Source organism: Dermacentor andersoni, chromosome 1, assembly GCF_023375885.2.
Source record: "Dermacentor andersoni chromosome 1, qqDerAnde1_hic_scaffold, whole genome shotgun sequence".
In the NCBI taxonomy this organism is placed as follows: Eukaryota; Metazoa; Arthropoda; class Arachnida; order Ixodida; family Ixodidae; genus Dermacentor; species Dermacentor andersoni.
Window position 1 is genome coordinate 184036542 of NC_092814.1, and position 21770 is coordinate 184058311.

The following is a 21770-nucleotide window of genomic DNA, read 5'->3' on the forward strand; positions in this document are numbered from 1 at the left end:
ACCCCTCTTACGTAGAACCCGATATGTTCACGGGCGAGTGTGCATGGATCAAGCAAGCCGTGGAAGCTCATAGCGTGTGTCTGCCCGTAGCAAAAGTGCTTATTGAAGGACCTTTCGGAGCGCTTGAGACGGAGGCCGCAGTGTCATCTATGCTGCCCCCCCAGTACCCGTACCTATTTTCGAACAGGTCCGATCACCTCCTGCGCGAGAAGGGGCTTTTGTTTGGTGAGGCTAGCGTTCAGGCCTTAACCAGATCGAAAGTTCGGGAGCTCGCTGCAAAGGCGGTAGTTGCGGGGCCGACGTTGTCGAACAATGAAAAAGGGTCAGAGGCGCAGCAAGCTGCTATTCAGAGCACGCCCGAACGGAATAAAATTGAGCCTGTAGCGTTAAAGGCACCAGATACTGGAGAGGAAATTCCCGATGCGGGAAAGTTAGAAGAGCTATCTGCAGATTTGCTCATCGCGCCTACGTCAGACGGACTTAATAGGTTGCTAAAAGTCAGCCGGTCGGCTTTGATAGCCGAGCAAAAGAAGGATGGCAGCCTAGAAAACATACGCTGCATTGTCAAGGAAGGTATCGCCAAGAAAAATGCTCGCTTTGTGGAAAGAGGTGGGGTCCTGTACCGGAAGTATCTAGACCGCAGGGGAGTGGAGTTCGATCAGCTGATCGTGCCTCAATGCTATCATCAGGATCTGTTGCGCTTGTCGCATGGGGGTTCGTGGTCCGGACACCTAGGAGTTAAGAAAACTAAGGACCGTCTCTTGCAAGAGTACTATTGGCCAGGGTGTTTTCGGGACGCAGACCACTTTGTGAAGACATGTGACGCCTGTCAGCGGGTGGGCAAACCAGGGGACAAATCGAGGGCGCCGTTGAAGTTGGTACCTATCATTACGGAGCCTTTTAGACGGCTCGTTATTGATACAGCGGGACCTCTGCCGGTAACAGCCACGGGGTACAGACACATTTTGACTGTGATCTGCCCAGCGACAAAGTTCCCTGAAGCCGTGCCGCTTCAAGAACTGAGCTTAGTTGAGATAGTCAATGCACTACTGTCCATATTTGCGCGAGTTGGTTTTCCTGCGGAAATCCAGTCAGATCAGGGCACAGCGTTTACTAGCGCTTTGACGACAACTTTTCTCGAAAGGTGCGGGGTAAAGCTGTTACACAGCTCAGTGTACCACACAATGTTGAATTCCGTTGAGAAGCTCCACTCCGTCATGAAGCGCGTGTTGAGAGCATTGTGGTTTGAACAACAAACTGACTGGGAGCTGTGTCTGCCTGGGGTGACGTTGGCATTAAAGACCGCGCCGCATGCGGCTACGGGGTTTTCGCCAGCTGAGCTAGTGTACGGTCGCTCGCTGCGATCTCCGCTTCGCATGCTTCGAGACGGATCACTGCCCTCTCCAATGGCTGCAGACCATCTCTCCCAAAAATGGCCGCCTCCTGCGCTGGAGCCTCGCTTTGCAACAATATTCCTTTGAGGTGCGTTACAAAAAGGGGAGTCTCAACGGTAACGCCGATGGCTTAAGTCGAAGCCCCTAACGTGGGAATCAGCCTCAAAATTGTTTGTTACTGATGTTTTTCTTCCTGAGGCAGGATTTTTAACATATTGCTTTTGTGTAGTGTTTCAAAGTGATGATGTGCTTTCTAGTGCAATTTTCCGATTTGTGGACGCGTTCTGAGTGCTGCTAGACTACTGTAAGGAACTAGGCAGTAGTATAAAAGGGGAAAGAGCCTGGCAGGGCTTAGCGAGGGTTGTGCCGTGCTTGCTGACTGAGCGGTTGACTTTCGGCGTAGTTCTAACGCTTGCCGGGAACGAGAACAAAAATGTCAACTCTCCCGAAGTCACTTTGCAGTGTCCTGTGTGAACCTGAACGAGAGAACGAGGCCTTCTCTGTGCGCTGCGCTCAAGAAACGCCGAAGGACGACCGACTTCGGTTATGAGCATCATCAAGCGACATCCCTCCGGACAGCGGATGCAGTCCCCTGACCATCGGGATCTCCTTCCCCCGGCGGGGCGGTCTGTTACGTTTCGCCTACGACGCGCGGTATAGCCGGCGCGGATGCAACGGACACCGGGGCTTCGTTCAAAGCGGCGGACATTTTGGCCCGTTCGGAGCTCCCGCAAAGCCTCCCCGCCAAGCGCGTCCAGGCGTGTTTCAGTGCCACGTGTCTTCGTGTGTGTGTGTGTGCCCACGCTTGTCAAAGCGCGGCAGCCGGGGAGAGGAGCTCCCCAAGTGTGAAGCGAGGAGGTCTGTCCGGCGCCGGGCCGACGGATGCGTCACTACACTCGTCCCAACGTGTCTCTCAGCTTGTCTGTGCCGCGCGTCACGTGGGCCTCTATCAGGCGTTCCCTCTTGCCCTCGACTCCGAGACTATAAAAGCAGCTGCCCCCGGACGCCGAGGGGGGCTCCGATTTCTTCCGTTGAGTTACGTGCTCTCCCGTCTCTCCACTTCGGTCGACCTGACCGCCCGCTCTTTTGCGATGTTAAAATAAACAAGTTGTTCTGTTACCAGTCGACTCATGCTTTGCCGGGACCTTCGGATGCTTCCAGTTGTGCCCCAGGCCGCCAGGCCAACGCTACCCTTGGGGCTTGCGACCCATTCGCAACAACGGGCGTCAGCGCTGAGAATCCAACAGTACCTAGGCATGTGCCAGTGTGAATTTTTGTATGTAGCCCGGTTATTTTTCTATTGTTTCTGCAAATGATGAGCAATGAATTTCATTTATCTTCAGAACTAAATGGCCTATTGGAAAAAGAACTACATATTTGAAATCAGCACAAGAATCACAATAAGACTGGAAAGTTTCATTAATATTGGTGAAATAAAATGAACATAATTTCAATACCAGTGTTCCCCCTTAACTTTAGATTTTTGTTTAGGCACTTCCAACAGCTTGCGACCTGTTGACCACTTATAACAATTATGAAAAATTGGCACGTCAGCTGGGATTTGCGCAAAAGGCAGATGCCCATACACAGTACTTCAAAGGCATGCTGCTCCAGCTTGATCTGAATGCCGCTTTTGTTTATTTGTTAATACAGCATTAAGATAATTAGGACATTTTTTTGGTCCTGTTACATCCGAATTAACAACCTTTTACTGCAAAAAATATCAAAAATACTGCAAATACTGCAAAAATACTGCAAAAATATCAAAAAGTTTACGTGAAAACTGCATTTTGCTGGCACCTGTTTTCTACTGTTTCTGAATCATATGGTATTTCTTCACTAAAGAGCTTACAGAGGTAAGGTGCATCTGTTAACCCCTTCCTCTACCTTGAGATAATGAAGGGCACGAAGGACTCCAAGGGCTGTCTTGCCAAGGATATCTTCAGGCAGAGCACGCGGCCTGAGGCGCTTCAGCAGCTTGTCAAGGCACGTCTCCATGAGCTCCATGCAAATCCAAACTTCACCCTCAGTAATCAAGTATCCCAGACACTGAACAATATGTGGACAGTCCCGGCAACGAAGAACCACCTGCAAATATAAAATATGAGACCATTACTTCCAAGACCGTGTTCTTAACTGTACCTGAAAACACTCAGGACATTCAAACAAACTTTGACCTTCGAGAAGTTTAGCATATACAGTCTATGTCCCAATTTTTTGGAACCCCTAGGGGCTGCAAAAACATCAGAAAGAAATGAATGCGTGCATTTTACTGCTCCTAAGGGCTCAAAACTGCCATAGGCACATCTGAAGATAACTCTGCTGGCCTGCCAGTACACTTATTAGGTATATCAGTGCTTGTACTGTGGCAGGAGATGGCAGGTTTGGAGATGTATAATTAAGGAATTGATTGTAGAAGGGTTGACATCTGGGCCAGTTGGTAAATAGTTGAAGGAAAAAACCAGTCACAAAAGACAAAGGACAAGAACAGATGTTCACACCACAACGACTGGACTATCAACTGAGCTTCATTAGAAATGGCATGGTCTCAGCAAGGCCAGCAGAGCATGCACAATTGATTGTCTTGTCCTTTGTCTTTTGCGACTGGTTTTTTCCGTCAATAAAGAATACATACTCTGTCCCGTGACAGTGGCCCCTTCCCTCACTCCATATGCTTCACTACGTAACACCACTGTATTACTGCGAAGCTGACTTTCAGGAACCTGCATTATGCATTGCTTGACCCTTGCCATACTTTCCACGCATTGAGACCATCAGAGAGGATGACAAAAGCGGAGTTGGTGCCATTGATGACAGCAGCGAATTCTTTCAATGAAATAGACAGCACTGAAGATCAGGAAGCATTTGGTAGCAAACGTCGAAGCACCTAGGCCGAGCATTGCCGTAGTGGCTATGGCTGGTAGAGGATCGGCATGCAAGCATGCTGGTTCAATGCTGCAAGATAATCAAAATGCCAGCAGTGATGGCTTCAATTATTGGCACTTTAGGACTTCGGTCATAGTAGAACGTCCGGAAAATCGGACCGAGTTTTAGCATCCAAAATTTCAGACGTCCTTATACATTGGCTCTATAGGTGGCAGTGCTGCAAAGGAGTCTGATTTATCAGGCTTGTCCGAAAAATGGGTCCTTAACTACACCAAGCAGCCTACACGCCTGCTCTTGCCCGCGCTATACAAGCAAATACTGCAAAAAATTTTATAACACCTGGCATCCTACTTAAGCACTATGAATTCCACACACAAGGAGGTGCACCCTAACGAAGAGTTAGAAAGCTAGGCAGCAACAAGGGTGTGAAGGCTTGTGGCAGAAAAAAATGTGTTGCAGACAATGTTTAAAGTAAAATGTACTTGAACACCAAATAGCATGTTATGGCCAGGAACAAGTTGAAGCCATCAGGAGACAAGTGTGACGAGGGCTCAGATGTGCAATGTAAAAGTAAATAAAGCCATTCCTCAGAAATATTTATGCTAACTACCGCATTTAACTGGAATAATGCACATCCAGTTTCTGTGGGTTCAATGCGAGAAAAAATTTGCAACCAATTGTAACATGCACCGATCTTAAAACAACAAAAAAGTAGCAGGTCTCCAATTTTTCCAAATTATACATGGAGAAACCTGGAGAATATGCCTTTGCAGAGTGTAAAAATAATACGGTATGTCATCATTATCAGGCAGCTCTTCATAGTGGTCTCTGGTACAACATTCTTTAGGCAGTCCAGTGTTTGATTACAGTCGAATCTTGAAATAAAACGAAAGCCCTAAACAAAGTTCTCGCTGCAACTAATAATTTTCGTATCCCAGGCGAACACCCATAAGGATTCAACACATTTCATATCTATCGACATTGAACTGCATTCCAGCATTATCAAAATTTGCCAGAACGTTGGTCTTCACATTATCTATCTGTGTAACGCTAACATAGTTCCAAAAAGTGCTCAAATGCATTTTCTGCATACTTGAAGGACAGACAACTGGCCAGAATGTGTAGCGAGACATTGATGGAAATGAAATTACCATGATTTATAGTGATAGAATCCAGCACACTGTTCGCGATTTAGGTAGGAATTACAATTTTAAATTCGCAAAGGAAGTCTCAAAAACCAGTAAGCGGTTTGAAGTTTCAAAGTATGAAGATTTCACCTGGCGGTGAAATCTTCATACTTTGGAAGTATTCTATGTGATTACTGTACGTAAGTGGCCTGTTATCAAGTGCAGCAGAATCATTGCTTAAAATTGGCGTTGGTATATTATTAGACAATCACGCTTTATTCTATGGTTCGGAAAGCACAAGCGCATGCATGACTACAGCAACACGGTGAACTGTGTATCACGTGTGCAAGCGTTTCATTTTCGATCCAATTGGTCTCGTTTTGACTGGTTAAATACCAAAGCATATGGACAGCAAACTACGAGAACACATAGCTATTATTGCAAAAATACTTTAACAGTTTGGAAAAAATGAATCGCAGGAAGATCGACTTGATAAACGAAAATAATACTTTCTCACAGCTACAGCCGCACTTGTCATCTGCCTCCCACTAATGTTGGCGTATAATCACCTTCACGCCCACCTATCACCGTTTTCAGCATGCCTCCAGTTAACGACTACATCCTCACTGCAGATCGAAAAATTTTGATAAAAAATGTTCCACAGCGTTTCCTACATTACCAATTCATGATTAGACACTCGGACCGATAAGCTTTTCCCTGCACTAAAAAAATTGGTGCCATGAAAATTGGTTGTCAGTCTCTTTAAGTTGCTTAAAATACCAACACAGCACACTTCATGACCGCCGCCATTTTAGCTTACAAAAACAGCAATGCCCCTAAAGCAACTACAGTCGTTGACAAAGAATTCCAACTCTATGGGGACTACCACAACATTTGAATACAGTAGCAGAGGGATTTTTCAAACTCCAAGAATTCAGATTTGTTGGATATTCCGGACTTCCTAAATACACCGTCAGGGTTCCCATAGAGCTAATGCATTTTCGCAACCAATTGTTTGGATGAATTTAGGTGCCAAAGTTCCAATTTCCCAGACAAAATCACTCGTTCCGAGCCACGCTACCCAATCTTGGAGGCCACCACGTTGGATTTTCCGCTTGCTTGGCTTCCAGTGGCCCGCTGCTGTATAGCCTCCAAGATAGAGAGGCGCATGCTTTCAGAGAGAGCACGCGACGCCCTCCGGTCTCGGAGGCTATGCCCACTTTTACTTGGCTGACAAAGCGCTCCAGGGGACAGCACTTTTTCTTGCTTCTTTCTTGTTTTGGTCAGCACTGTCGTGATAATCATATAATGTGGAATTTATTTTTATTTTTTATTTTTGTATTTTTTACCCTTTGGGTTGCTTTTTGCATGTGGTGCATCTATCTACAATGTGTAGTGTGTGGTTCAGTGTGCGTTGAAGTTGACCTGTGGTGAGCAGAGAAAACAAAGTAGACGTCCCACCAATGTGGGCTTGCTTATAGTGCCCGAGACGGTGGCCACTGCATGGGCTGCCGCGCCTGCAGTCGTGGACTGAGAACTGGGGCCATATCGTGCCACTGACAGTGATGGTTCGAGAATAAGGTCCCTCATCCAAGCACACTGGTTTCTGTACCACCCAGCAAACATCGTGTAAGGATTCAGTGTTGCCAGATGGAGATTTGGTAGAAGAAAGTTTTATTCTGGGTCGATCACTTTTGTGAGACGCATCGGCATCTACAGGTTAGTGTCCCACAGACAGGGACAACGGCATTCCTTATGCCAGGACAGCGTGCTTAGCAGTGTAGAAATGCTGTTGAAGCATGGGGGCACACTTCGTGTTGTTGGCAATGCGGTTCTGGATAGCCTCTAGCAAGACTCGCCGAAGTAGGCAAACAGACTTTTGACAGTAAACTTTTGTTTTTGAGCTCATTCCGTCTGTGATGTCTTATTTTGCCACAAAATTCAAGCAACACAGAATTTTTCACTTTCCTCCCTAATTTCATTAATGTGTGGCTCAACTGTATTTGGCATTTCGCACATACTCCACAACAACTGCAAACAGAAGGGTGGCTCACACTTCAACTAATAAGCATGCCAATTTCTACTGCAACCCAGGCAGGTCTTCAAAATGCTAAAGAACATGCGATCCAGCTCCACTATAATACAGTAAAAGCTCGTTAATTCGAACCGCAAGGGGAAGCCGCTTCAGTTCGAATTAACGAAAGTTCAAATTAACGAAAGTCAAGGAGAACAACAGTACACTGCGATTTGGAAGCAGTAGGGCATGTCAGAAATTTGGTTTGTCAGAAAGTAATGGCGTGTGCTGCGGGCACACGCCATCTTCAAGTCGCAGCTCTGGGTCCGACTGTGCCACAACACCGATGTCCACCGAAACGAACGTAAGCCGAGGCTTAACACCATCATAAAGAATTGCGATGGCCCATGCATCCTAAGCTGAAAACAGACGTGCACAACTGATGAAGACTGCCGAGACAAAGACGCTGAACATGTGAAGGTGGCGAAGGCCCCGATTTGTCGGTTCTTGATTGCAAGCGCAGCTGCGACGCACTTGATTCACTATGTTTTGGTGCTTGCCGCAACATCTGCCGCGCAACATTAGCAGCTACATTGCAAAGCCTCCAAGATTCGCGAAGGGCAAGAAGTTTCGGAGGTCACATAGAACGGAGAGGAGGCAGCCGCCGCCGCCTTCTGGCCGATCCTGCGCAGGTTAGATTTTTCCAGATTTTGTCTTCTCTCGCCGTTCTCTCCATTTCGGAGGCGATGCAGCCTTGTGTGTAGGCAGTAGGCGCGTTTCTCTGGCCGTGTGCCAGGCACCAAGCCGCCAGTACGGTGGCGCGTAGTTCGAATGATCCGTGGCGGAACCTTCTCGCGTTCGAATTAACGGGCTTTTTTATACATAGACTTCTGTGGAGCTTCGCCGGACCAAATCGTACAGTTCGAATTATCCATAAATTCGAATTATTGAAGTTCAAATTAACGAGCTTTCACTGTATATTTAAATGAGCTTTCATAATAAAAGCTGAGCGCCACCGCCGCCAACCTATGCGAAAATAGTGAGAACTAATTCATTTGCAATCCTTTGATGACAATGGCAAAAACATTGGTAAAGGTGCAAGTTGGAATGAGCTAAAATACGGCAATTCCTTAGTATGGATTTGGGTTACGAAGTATGCTGGAATATGCCTAGGACTTGCCTCAAGATCCATGGTGATACGCTTGTTCTCCTCACGATTTCCTGAACGACGCATCTGCTTGACAGCCAGCACTTTGCCTGTGGGCCGGTGGCGCATCTTAACCACATGGCCACATGTGCCTGACCCTAGGTCACCAAGTTTCTCCAGGTCAGCCATTTCGACTCGATGCTGTTGGCCACCAATGGTGAGCACATTTCCTGCCTTCAGAATCTCCTTCAACTTGCTTTCGGAATCCCCACCACTGTAATTCACAGAATGAAAACACAAATCAAACATCCTTAGCTGGAAACCACAGGGCTTTGCATTATACTCTAGAGTGTTTTAGTTTGGCGTTTTTACGCTCCGCTCAGCAGCTGACCAGAGCGGAAGTGCAAATGCACATGCGCCCTCTGCTTAGCCGCAAGCGGGCTAGCGGAGACACAAACACGGTCCACTTACAAGCTGCTTGAGCAGAGCATGCTGTGCAGCACGTTGGCTAGCATTGGCATCAAAAAGGATCGGATTAGATGCAGAAAGCAAGCTCGCTGGCTATCATGTGGCGTTCCCCAAGACTGCGCTTTATTTTCCACTGGATAAAATCGACTGGTAAGGCATTATAAGCACACATCTAGATACTTCACGGACAAATAAGTTATATATATTCGTTTTATTTTAGAAAAGTGATCAATGGGTGTTTTTATTTTGTTTCATTACCCTGAATTTGGCCAGCGGGCGCTGCAACCGCGAAACGTCCGCTTCGCTACGCTAAACGTTTGACCAAAAGGTGAAAATCGCCCACCACTCCGTTGTGGCTTAGCGGGGCAACTCAGAGCAGAGCGGACTGTAAGGACGCTCAACTACAACACTCTATTAACAGTGCAAGTAGCACACACAAGCAGCTTACACACTAATATAACTTAGCAAGTTCCCAAATGTGTTTAAAAGATGGTTGTCAACGGGTCTCGGCTTGAGACAAGGCAGGCAGGCAAGGTTCAAAAGCACACGAAAACCTCAACTCTACAGGAGCAACAGCAGAGGTGAATGATACAGACGCTAAATTTGAGTATGCTCCCAAAGCTATTTTACCTCTGGATAAGTGCAAACTTATAGCCGAAAATCAGACATGGAAGCCTGCAGTGACAATGAGCAAGCCAAACAGAATGCTATCGGAAGCAGGAGTGTTTGGAAAGCTTTCAGAACCCAAACATTTTGAACATAACCAGGCATTATTATGTATGAAAACAATACAACAGCTGAAATGCCATCAAAGCTGTTCAAGTGAATCTGATGGAGTGCCATTATGCTTCAAGAACTCTTGAAGCATAACTATTTTTAAAGTGAAACCCTGACCATGTCCACATAAGCAATGCTACTTAAACTTTACTCAACTATTGCCTAAAGTTGTGCCTAGGACAAGTTTTCTTGCACTAAGTGTTAAGTTAAACATGGAACATTGCCAAAGCCATGTTTCACTGCAGAAAATGAGAGCTTTTGTCATCACAACAATCTCAACTGGACGGCATTACTTTAAAAAACTCACAGGGTGTTACGACTACTTGATGTTTCCACTAATATGGTCACACCTTTTTGTTTATCTGAACAATTTGTGACATCTATACTTGGTGACAACCTAATATGATCCAGTATAACAACAAGCCTACAAAACTACACTGCTCCTGCTGTCTGTGCCTCCGCATTAGAAAACGTTAGTTGCAAAAAGAAGTTTGCCTCTGCCTTGACATCACAGAAATGAGCAAACATAATTGGCAGACACATCAACACAAATTGTAAAAATTGGACAGCAGTGTATTTGCCACTCCATTCTTAGGTTGATGATGTGTGGAGTTTTATGGCGCAAGGGCCAGGTGTGGCCAAAGAGCGCCATGTCTGTGGTAATGAGTTTGCGGTGTAATTATGATTGCTATGAAGTTGGTGTAAGGTGTCCATTCTTAGGTTGTCACTGACTATAGCAGTGTATAAATTACACATAGAAAATAGATAGCTGCCAATCATTCATCATGCTAAGAAATTGTTCAGGAAAGTCTGGACACTGAATTTTCACCCTCTGAACATAAAAGGTAAATGGGGTTCCACACTCCATATCCACAGTTCTCTCTTGAAACGGCCTTCCAGCAGTAGGAAGGGCATTAACAGAGCAGGAATTTTGAAAAACGAAGATTGAAAACAAGGTGACAACCATACAGCATGAGGAGGCATTGCTTTTTATATAGAATAATGTGGCCATAACTCATGAATGCATTGACTTCAGGCACTGCTCTGTACAGTAAAACCTCATAAAGATACGGAAAGAACGGCACTATATATTTGCTAAAAGCACCTGTTAGCCACAAATGACTTTCAACATAGAATAATACCGCAGCTGTGGCATTTTATGCCAGAGAGAGAGAGAGAGAGAGAGTGCGTGTGTGGATGCATTTTTCACCTATCTAGAGAGGAAAATAAATATTATTGCAGCAAGCAGATGAGTATAGCTCATCAATAAATGCATGACCTGGATGTAATTGATTGTGCAGGCTCTTATGAAAGGTAATCAGCAGTTGCTTATGACTACTCAAAAAAAAAAAAAAAAATACCCTCTCTATTGCAGTCACTACAGTGATAATGTCGGGTCCTTTCACATGCACCACGACTGCCGTAGCTGGCTAACGGCATCTTGTACCTTCAAAAACAATAGCTGTTGGCATATTGATTGCACAAGTACACTTTTAGAGTGTTTTACAACATCATATGGTTCAAGAGGCCGAGTAATAGTGCACAGCTTTGTTCTTCATTCGTCCAACACCATTTTCTTCTTTGTCCAACATCATTTGGAAGGAAATATGCAGCACAAAATGGCTGTGAAAATTCTTTTCAAGCAAGGACAAAACTGGCAGCACCTCATGGTAAGAAAACTTTGAGGTACATCCCGCTGGTAGCACTTTGCATCTGGCTTAACATCTAGTGTTCTTGGCTTGTTTTCAACATGGGAGCATGACTTGGATATGGCAGATTTCCACATGCAGTAATTGGCTTGGCATCTGCCTTGGCAATAGCAGCAGCGAGTGCACTTCTTGTTGGTTCGTCACGATCGTTTACGGTAGAAGCACCAACATGTTTCTGCTTTAAACCTTTGAGAGCTCTGTCGGGTGGCGTACGTTCAGTGCTTTACGAGCATGCTTTCGCCAGCAGCGATCTAGAGCAGGTTCTGCACCATTGTGGTTAGAGACTGAGTGCAATAAGAACCAGCCAAATGCACAATTATCTTGTTAAAACAAGGTAACGAATACTGATATCTTTACCAGGCTTTCAACAGGAAGTTTTGTTTCATCTGCATTCTAACAGTCAATTTCCCCAAAACCTAGTTTAACTGCACACGCGAGGTTCCTTCCAACACTTTCCTCTTGATCTGGCAGCTATCTTCAACTATGCTGACAAAATCCAATCTTACAGATATTATTTTGCTTCTCACTTACCTATCTTGTCTTGTGATGATTGGACTCGATGTAGGCAGAGAAAACTGTTTCACAGGTCTGCTAGGTGCTGCCATCTCATTCAGCAGGACTGGAAAGCAAAACCAAACAACCTATTTATGCTCCCAAGCAATGAAATTAAATAAATTTAAATACAAGACAGATTCAGAATGCTGGCTTTCACAATTAAGAAAAACATGGCTGTATTCGAAACATGCTAATTCTACTTAAGTATTTATTTATTTACAATACCTCAAGGAGCGTGTAGACAGTTCTTACATAAGGGGTTAGTTTGCTCCCATGTGGACGTCGTGGCTCATCTTTCCTTCCTTCACGTCACTCCCCTGTCCTGTAACCCTCCTTTTGTGTACTATATACTTCGCCACAAAAAATATAGGCAGTTGTAAGTCAGTGCTGTGTCTGTCTTCCTTGTCCAACAAAAAGCTCTCCTGATGACAATGGCTAAAAAATTATGCAGATTTCAGCTCGCCAAAAAAAAAAAAAAAAAAAAAAGAATGTTCAAGCTAAAAAAAAAAAAAACACTATGTGATCCTCAAAATTACCACTGAGACATAAGAGACATTTCGGACACAAGAAAATGCTGAAAGCACCGTATTTCCAGTGGAAAACATGAACGAATGGCAAGTGTGTGAGAGGCAGGCTCAGGCATGCCTCCAAATAGTGACACTCGACACAGGAGCTGAAGTGAAAGCTCAGCAGCAGGACCACTGAAAGTCAAAACATGACCAAGCACCTATGCTTCGGCCAATGGTTCTTTTTCTCTAATGTAGGTGATTGCATTCCCAAGAGGGTACAAAAGTCAACACATTCATCTCCTCAGAACCTTCTCTCAGGCAGTTTTCGAGAGCTGACAGCTCTTTATGCAACAATGTAAGCAAGTGTCTGTTTTGTTGTATGTTGCCTTGTCTCTGCCTAGGCCCTCTTTGATGATTGATCGAGTCCCAACTCTTTCCCATGAGCTATTGCAACAATAGAAACAGTGTCGCAGGCACAAGAACTTATGCTGTCCACAAAGGTGACATGGCTAGCTATGTTTGTGCCATAATTAATCATTCAGGTGCTGTGTGCACAATTGTTGCCGCCAAGGTAATGCATCGAAACCAATAGCACTGATGAAAATAATTTAACACATGTCGAATACATATTGAAACACTTCTGATTGGACCCATGCTGAAAGTCTGAGTAATATGTTGAAGTGTTTCAGTAAAACAAGTTGCAATGTAGAAAGCTAGGTGTTTGCTCTTGGCATCAGTATGTTGTCAAGTAGTGGGTTCCCTTTCATTGTTTTTCATGTTTGTTGTTTTACATCAGACACATTTCAAGTGCATGGATAGGTGCTTTGCTGGTGTGAAATACTTTAAAGGGACACTAAAGGTTACCAGAAACTCAAGTTAAAGTGGTAGAGCAATGTTCTAGAACGTCTAAGGCGTCGATATAATCGCGAACAGAGCTTTAGTAACCGAGAAATTGAGGTAAATGCATGACACGATTTGAGACCCCCCAGCGACATTCCGGTACTAGCCCGATGACGAAAGCACTCCTCATAATTTGTGTTACTAATACTCAACTACTCGTATTAAAAATATCATTTCATTTGATTATAAGACGGAAAAAAATGCTACTTGTCTACGTCTATTCGATTCTAAGAAAAAATAACATTTTGAAGTTACCCTTCAGTAATATGGGTGTTCGAAAGGTTTCGTTTTCGCTCGACTCTGCGCGCTCGACTCTGCGCCGCGCACGCTTTGGAGTTTCAGTAGTTTCGTTAACGCGTCGTGCTGTGAGGGTTCTGCTGGCTCGCGAAAGTTTCATTTGGAACAAGCAGCGAGAATGCCACATCCATGTGATGTCGTGGGAAGCCCTCGTTGCTTTCCCGCTCCGGAGAGCCGGTGTCGAGGCCGCCGTCGTAGTACGCAACGACGCCGGCAGTGCGAGCCCTCAGCAGCAGGTCGCGCTCGTCGGTGTTCAAATCGCTGAAGTTGAGCCCACCATCGCGAGCCAATCTGTCGGTGTCAGGGTCCATTGCGACGAGCGTCGAAGTTTGCGTCATAGAATGAAGTACCAGCTTATGGGCGTCTTGCGCTGGAGTTTGAGGTATAGTAGCGGCGCCTGGTGGCGGTGCGGGAAACGACATCTGGGTCGTGCCAGCTTGGGTCGTATTGAGCCCTGGCTGTGGCGAAGCACGTTTCTAGGCCGAGTTTTGCGTCGATTCGCACTTTTTTATGCCCTGTTGCAAGTGTGAAAAGGCTCGTCACTTCTCACAGACCACGCCGACCACACTGCGAGCTCGCCGCAGCCTATAGTTTAACGAAAACGGACTCTCTGTGTGCCGTGGGACGTAATGTGGGACGTAATTCGTTTCTCCTTCCGCTAGCCACCATACTCCCGCTTTCGCTCTGCTGTCGGCTCTGTCTTGGCTCTGTTTCTGGCCGCGCGTTTGCGTTTTGCGCAGAAAAGCCGTAGCGCCGTCTGCGGACGCCGTTCTACTCACCGATGGCGCAACGTCACTATGAGACCATGATGTCAGTACTCCTCGATCGGAGGGCGGGCGATTTGAACTGCGCTAGAGGTACGCGGACGCTTCAGAACGCATTTTCTCTTAAAATAAGTCTCTCCTTGGCACGAAACAGGCGTTTCGAGGTTTCTGTGATGGTATTTCAACAGTCCACGTTGACTTAATAGTAACCTTTAGTGTCCCTTTAAATGGTTGAGGTTGATGCATAGGTGATATCTGACAATCCTGTAGAGTTTTCACATGCTGTTCACATTCTGTAAACTTGACATAACTCACTGAAGAGAAATTTTTCATCTGTTCTGCAGCTACATGCTTATCACAATTCTGAAGGTGCATTAAATTTTTAATGGACAGAATAAATTGGTGCCTAAATAGGGGTTAAAAGCAACCGTTAATCAATAGTTGCAGTGGTAGACCTTAATATATATAGAAATACAATGAATCTGAAGAGCCAAGGTCAGTGGGCACAGTGTGGCAAGAATTAGGTGTAGGAAAGCATACTACATTAGGAGCATGAAACTTAATGTAATTCGGTATTCCAAATGTCGCTGTGGTACGATATAGGCACACAACACTTTTCAGTTTAACAAGAGATTTCCAAGCAGATATAACCCCTTCACAATTGACAGCAATTTGAAATACCTCACATTCATCATAACCAGGCTTTACTGCAGGGCATTTCTCATTGTCACATATCAGCAGTGCAAACAGAAAAGCAGTTCAAGGCACATATGTTGTAGTGATCCATTACATTCTTCACTTTTTACTATTTGCCATGCTGAGTGGCTGATTCCAGCAATAATGATGGTGCAGCAATGCCAATGACAAAGGACAGAAAGAATTAAAAACACAATGTTGCATGCAAACACCCATTTTCTAAAGATACTGTTAAACTAAAGCCTGAAAACTGCAAACATGGCTCTAGCAAGTGGCACAACACTCCCACATGACATGGAATGCTTCTGGAAGCAAGTTCTACATGAAAGCAGTTCACATAAACAGCTTAGAGCGAGATGGGGAGCTGGAAGGTTAACCAGGTTGCACCCCATCTGCTAACCTACAGTGGAAGGTGGGAAAGCAGGAAGAAAAAAGAAAGGGCAAGAACACTGTTCCTTGAACAGTAAGGAACAATGTTCCTGGCTGATGTAATGGGATATATATGGGTACTATTTACAAAAACATGACATCAACATAATTTTACATGCAATTTCTGACACACTCAAAGCAGCAACTCCTCTTTAAAAGCAAATATGAAAGGCTTGAAAAAGAAAGGGGCCGAATAACATGTACGACACTACAGTGCAACATGTTTCAAATGATTTTTACTGCTCTATATAAAGAAAGGGAGGAAAGCATGAATCTTTTCTAGAATTCCTCGCAGATATAATGGGATATATATGAGGTACTATGTACAAAGACATAACATCCAGAGAAACATTAGCGTTGATAACACAATTTTTCATGTGATTTTTCCCATGCTCAAAACAGGAGCTCCACATGAAAAGAACTAGCTATTCCTGCACATGGGGACCTTCAGGCAAATAACATGCTGGATGTTGCTCAGATAGGAGCGTCAGTATTGGTCACCTTTATGGCTACAATGCTGACTTGGTGCTCAAATTTTGCACCAAGGTGGCATTTTTTAGCGCATGCAGTTTAATATAAGTTCAAGTGCCTTAATTGCTTGTTCCATCTAGAATAAATCAGAAGTATGCATTACCTGTTGTGACACAACAAAACACGAGTACTGTGCTAGTTGATTCGTGGTGCACAGAAAATGAATCTCACTTTCATTACAACAGTCAGTCTAGCTGGTATAAGGAGAGTTACAAATCCAATGTCTAGATCATTGTCAGAACATGTTGGCAAAGGTTTGTAATGTATTAAACACCTTTCACTCGAACTGCCCTCACTTCATATACATTTTCAGATGAAAAAGTAGCACCCACAGCCACCACTTTGATGCCACTGCGTAGTACTATCACAAGAAAGATCATTATGATAATGAAAGGAAAATGACCTTGGCATTTATCAAAAAAAGAAACAACCAGCAGACAGCAGAGCTTGTCCATTGTTGCACTTTTCTGATTGACTTTCAAGGCACAGGAGGTGCATAGGTTATGCACTGCACACTCAAGAACTGGTTCATAAACAGTATGGTAGCATCACCTTTCACAGTAACGCCATAACACTTTGCAATAAGGGTGCCAAGGTCTCAGAACAGTGAAAGTGTACTTCCTACAGAACATTCAACTCAATATTCAAGGACAATTCAACAATCATCAGCCAACAGACAATGACACCAAGGAAAGCATACGGGAAATAATTATAAATAAATGGAAATGAAAGTGGACGAAAAGCAATGGCCACAGGTGGGATATGAAGCCACGTCTCCGCATTATGCAGACAATTCAAGGATTGCAGAGGCCAAAAATTGAAGGAGGTGGAAACAAACCTTATTCTTACACATACACTGAAAAATAGTAAATATGGCATTGCAACGCTGAGCTCAATGTCACGGGTTCAATCCCGACCAGTGGCCGCATTATTATAGGGTGAAATGCAAAACTGCTTGTGTACTTAAATTTAGGTGTAGGTAAAGAACCCCAGGTGGTGAAAATAAAGCTGTAGTCCCCCATCACAGTGTATCTCATGATCAGATCGTGGTTTTGGGCACAAAAAACTCCAAGAATATAATTTCTTTTTTCTTGGCTACAAATGTCTTGCACTTAATCAGCTGCTGTGTTGAACACATGCTTCAACCTCTTGAGGTGGCTTTTGAAAAATGACTTTATGACTTTCACATTGTAATGACGTAAATCACCTTCTAGCAGGATGGTTAGTAGTGCTCGGCTTCAGCCGAAGATACTCGCTCCTTTAAAACCAAAAGGTTGAAACTTACTTGCAGCCAGGCATTTGTAAAGCTTGGGGCACAAAAATGGAGCCATGATGGCTGCAGCATGAACAAACTAGCAAAACAACAAAAACGGTGGGGCACCTTGGTTGCTTGATATGGCTTTGTCACTCCTCGATGGCAATGGCAATGACAATTTCAACAAGCCAGTCATTGGTGGCTGTGGACACGCATCGCTAAGTGACACTCCGAAAATATTTAGGTCAGTTTCCCGACAGTGTCCATGGCATCACCCTGATGCAGAGTTTGTTACTTTGAATGTTCAAAAGTCACCCCCAATACCAATTTTCAAGGAATTCAAGGAGCCCATTTATTTTCAAGGAATTTTAAGGGCTCTTGAATCTTTCTTCAAATTCAAGGGTTCTTAAGGATTTCAAGGAGGCGTATAAACCCTGTGAAAGTGATATTTTCATAAACATCACATCGGCTCTTTCTGAAGTAATGAGTAGGCAGCATGTAGTCAATTTTCTTTTTTTTTTTTCAGATCAAAAATTTTTACATCTTTAGAAACACATCTTCATCTGCGTATAGTTATTTAAGCCATAAGATACCTTAACTAGAATGTAGAAGGTGATTTCATGCACAAAAAAAGTCTTTTTAAAAAGAAATAATATATGGAATTCAATAGTATAGTAGCTTTGACACACCTTCATCACAGGCCTCAGGATATGTTTACAGGTGTGTGCACCACAAATAACTAAGTAGATTGAACATCAAGGACTCAACTTCAAACTCGCAAATTATGGCTGAGGACTGAATCTCAATCAAGGTTGAGGTGAAGTCACTGGCAGTCATTGAAGGTTGAATATCAAATATCATTAGAGGACAAGGAGAGGTCGCTTGCCATCTTATTTCCTGGCTGTAAAATTTAGGCTTACTGCAAATCTAGCAAAGAATAATCAATTAAATACCAAACAGTTTTTAAAGTAACCCCCAAAGTAAACAACCAGAATAATATTCATAGGGCCGGAATAATATTCTAAGGTGAGTGCCCGATTCGGCCTACGCAGAGCAATGAAGTATTGAATAGAATCCGGCAAACGAAAAATAGGAATTATACTGGCCCAGTAATAATGGCAATGCTTGCAGCTACACAAGTTCCAGCCAATGCATAACAAGTTGCAAAGAAAATTCACTGCTGTAACTTTTCTTTAGTGATGCAGCTAAGAGAAAGCTTGCTTTACAAAACAAATGAAGTGCATCTGGCTTGATGCTGTTCTTAAAAGCTTCCATTATGGTACAAATGACTACACATGCTGCTGCACAAAGCTTATATAAATTACATCCAAGTAGGGGGTTACGCTTTGAATGTCACGCAGCCATCAAGAGTTCAATAAGGAAGACCCCATATGAAACTTAGGTGTGCACAATGAAGGAGACAAGCCATTATACTTAGATTCACAGCATGTTTTTATGAATAACATCAAGTGTATTATATGTACTTACTGTTATTGAGGGCTACACAGGCACCATTTTGGCAAGCTAGATAGCTTTACACAAATTTCAAAGAGGTACATAAATCTTAGCTGTGGAAACAACAATGCTCATTTCATGGTACTGTTGGCTACTCTGGAGTGCCGATGCACAGAATTTCAATTATACTTGCTCCCAGTGGCAGACATAAGAGCCTATTATATTGTATACAATCCAGCAACTAGTGCCAAGTGAGGCTACTCACTTTTTTTTTTGTAGTGCTTGTGCAGCAGCAACTAAAGAAGTTTGTGCCACATTAGCCTCTCAACCTTGAAAAGTCAATCGGTCGCTTGCCTATTCCAAGCTGTCTGCCCTTAGTGTAATGTCTCAGACTGAAGGTGTAGTGTGCACATGATACACTCATGGTGCAAATGCTGGCGAGTGCAAGTCAGACATATGCACTGCCTACAAGTGCAACACAAGCACATCCCTCAGATAAAATGGCCAATGAATGCAACAAAAGAAATGAAGGCCAACACATGATGGATGACTGTTCCCATATAAACACACTTCCCTTACAGGCTAGTGGCTAACTTTAGCCTGCCAGAGGCCTGGCACATGCATTTGTTGCACATGCTTTGGCTAGCTGTGCTATTCCACAAAAAGAATCCTTGCTAAAAGATGGCTGCTAGTTGCAAACATATCACTTGGATATATTAATCATTGGTTGTATTAACCTACCGTATTCTAACATCTCCCACACAAAGTACACCATCTTGACATCACAAGTCATGGGCAATACATAGACCTCAACTTACAGCTTTCGAAAATTGCTAATTGTACCTCTTGAAAACTAACATGATTAATCATATCAGGAGCTGTGCTTCTCGGGTGCACTATGACTGCTAATATCACAGGAATTAATGTACACTGTTAAGTTGTTTACACGTCAATAAATGGCACATTTGATCAAAACAACATAGCAAGCCAGGTGCATCACTTTGACAATCGGCATTCTAACTATGAAGAGCCAGACAGTTAGCTACGAAAGACAATGCATGGGAGACTCAATTCGGGCGGAGGCCTGTGTAACTGCCATCAGCCTTTTGCCAACAACATATTTGCCGGACTTGAAAATTCAAACTATTTCAGAAAACCAGATAAAGATGGGGTAATACTTATAGCCAGAAACAAAGAAACACGCGCACACACAGGCACGTATTCATACTTCGGCTACATAATACTGAAGTTTCTGCGAAACAGGCACTGCACTTCACACAATATTATGCACACGCCCTGCTGGATCCCGAAACTAGCAGCCCCATGCTCAAACTTATGGCAATGCAATATGGGCTCTGTGAAGACACTGAAGCAACTAGCTCAGCACGTGCCTGTCTGCACGCTCAACACATGGGGCGACCAAGAGCATCAACCGGGTTAGCGCTCTCTTCTGTCACCTGGGGCAATGACAAGTTCAAGGCCAGAATCCCCATCGGCGGCAAACTCGCAATCCGCACAATCCTCACACATTTGTCGCACAATATTCGACTTGACTCGATAAAGCAGGCAAAATCGCTTGCGTTAACGTATTTGGGCCCGAAACATCTACAGAACACTCGCTCCGCATTTGGTGATCGAATCGTGGTTTCACGAACACTGCAAGGGTTGTGCCGCTGTGAAACTCCGATAACATTATGATCTCGAAGCTAAGAAATGGTGATGGGAGTATGTCTGCACAGCCAGAATACATGTGAAATGTAGAGTTGTTGCGAATGCGACGTCTTGACGGCGTAAATTAGCGCAATCCGCTCCGAGCGCAATACCAGTTTCCTCGTCAACTACCGACACACAAACACACACGCACAATCTACCAGGTAGGATACTTGCACAGTTACGCACAGAGCGGAACCAAGCAAACACCACACTGATGTCAACATGTGAAGAGAAAGAACTCGATTGAAATCAGCTTATCAAAAACTTCGCGTTAGTTTAGAAGAGCCTTTCTCCTCACTTAAGCCTACCTGGCTCAGCGGGCTACGACGTGAACGGTACTTACAAGGCTTGGGCCGGGACCGTGGCGTGTGCTGGGGGCTTGAGAAGTTCAAGTTGAGATCACGAGGTAGTTTGTCCTTCTTCTTAGCGTCATTTTCCGCACGAAGTCTGGCCTGCAGATCAGCTAGCTTATTCTGAAACGACGCCATGGTCGCCATTCTGAACAGTTACTATTTCTTCAGATGCCGCCAGTGCGTATTCACATGAAGCAAGCCGTATCGTAATTCTACATCTATAAAAATAACAACACCTCAAATTGAACAAGACAAAACAACTTAAACTGTATTACTAAGAAATTTTTGTATAAGAAACTGTCGCCAAAAGAAACTTACAAAACAAAAAATGGCCGCTGGTGCGAGGCACTGTTTTATCCATAGAGTTTTTCATAGTGAGAAACTCTATGGTTTCATATATGCACTCTAAAAAAAAAAAGTTTGCATCCTTTGGGGTGTATATCTGCCACACAACGATAATCGTCATCTGCCTTGATGCGTTTCCTTTCTTGAAAACGCCGCGCCCGCTACTTTCCTGTCGGGAATGCTATGTCATGCTGATAACGCGCATGCCGTTCGTTACTGGAAAGTACCGGGCTCGCAGCGTTAAAGAAAGGAAACGCATCAAGGCAACTGACGATTATCGTTGTGTGGCAGATATACACCCCAAAGGGTGCAAACTTTTTTTAGAGTGTATACGCTCTTCACTCGTAAAACATTTTACACCCTTTGGAGCTTATCTTGTCCCACAACGATAATCGTCATCTGTCTTGCCCGCGTTTCCTTTCTGTAACGCTGCGAACCCGGTACTT

The 21770-nt window shown here is 44.2% G+C and overlaps 1 protein-coding gene across 1 annotated transcript in view; it reads right to left on the reverse strand.

Moving 5' to 3' along the window:
• The window catches only part of LOC126547259 (dual specificity mitogen-activated protein kinase kinase 7-like), a 58098-nt gene extending 36975 nt beyond the window's left edge, over positions 1-21123 (reverse strand). The window contains exons 1-4 of the mRNA XM_050195221.3: positions 20970-21123; positions 12054-12141; positions 8602-8842; positions 3282-3482 (exon numbers count right to left, since the gene is read on the reverse strand). Coding sequence (XP_050051178.1) covers positions 3282-3482; positions 8602-8842; positions 12054-12141; positions 20970-21123 — 684 coding nt within the window. The remainder of the gene's footprint in view (positions 1-3281; positions 3483-8601; positions 8843-12053; positions 12142-20969) is intronic.
• Between the last annotated feature and the right edge of the window lie 647 nt (positions 21124-21770).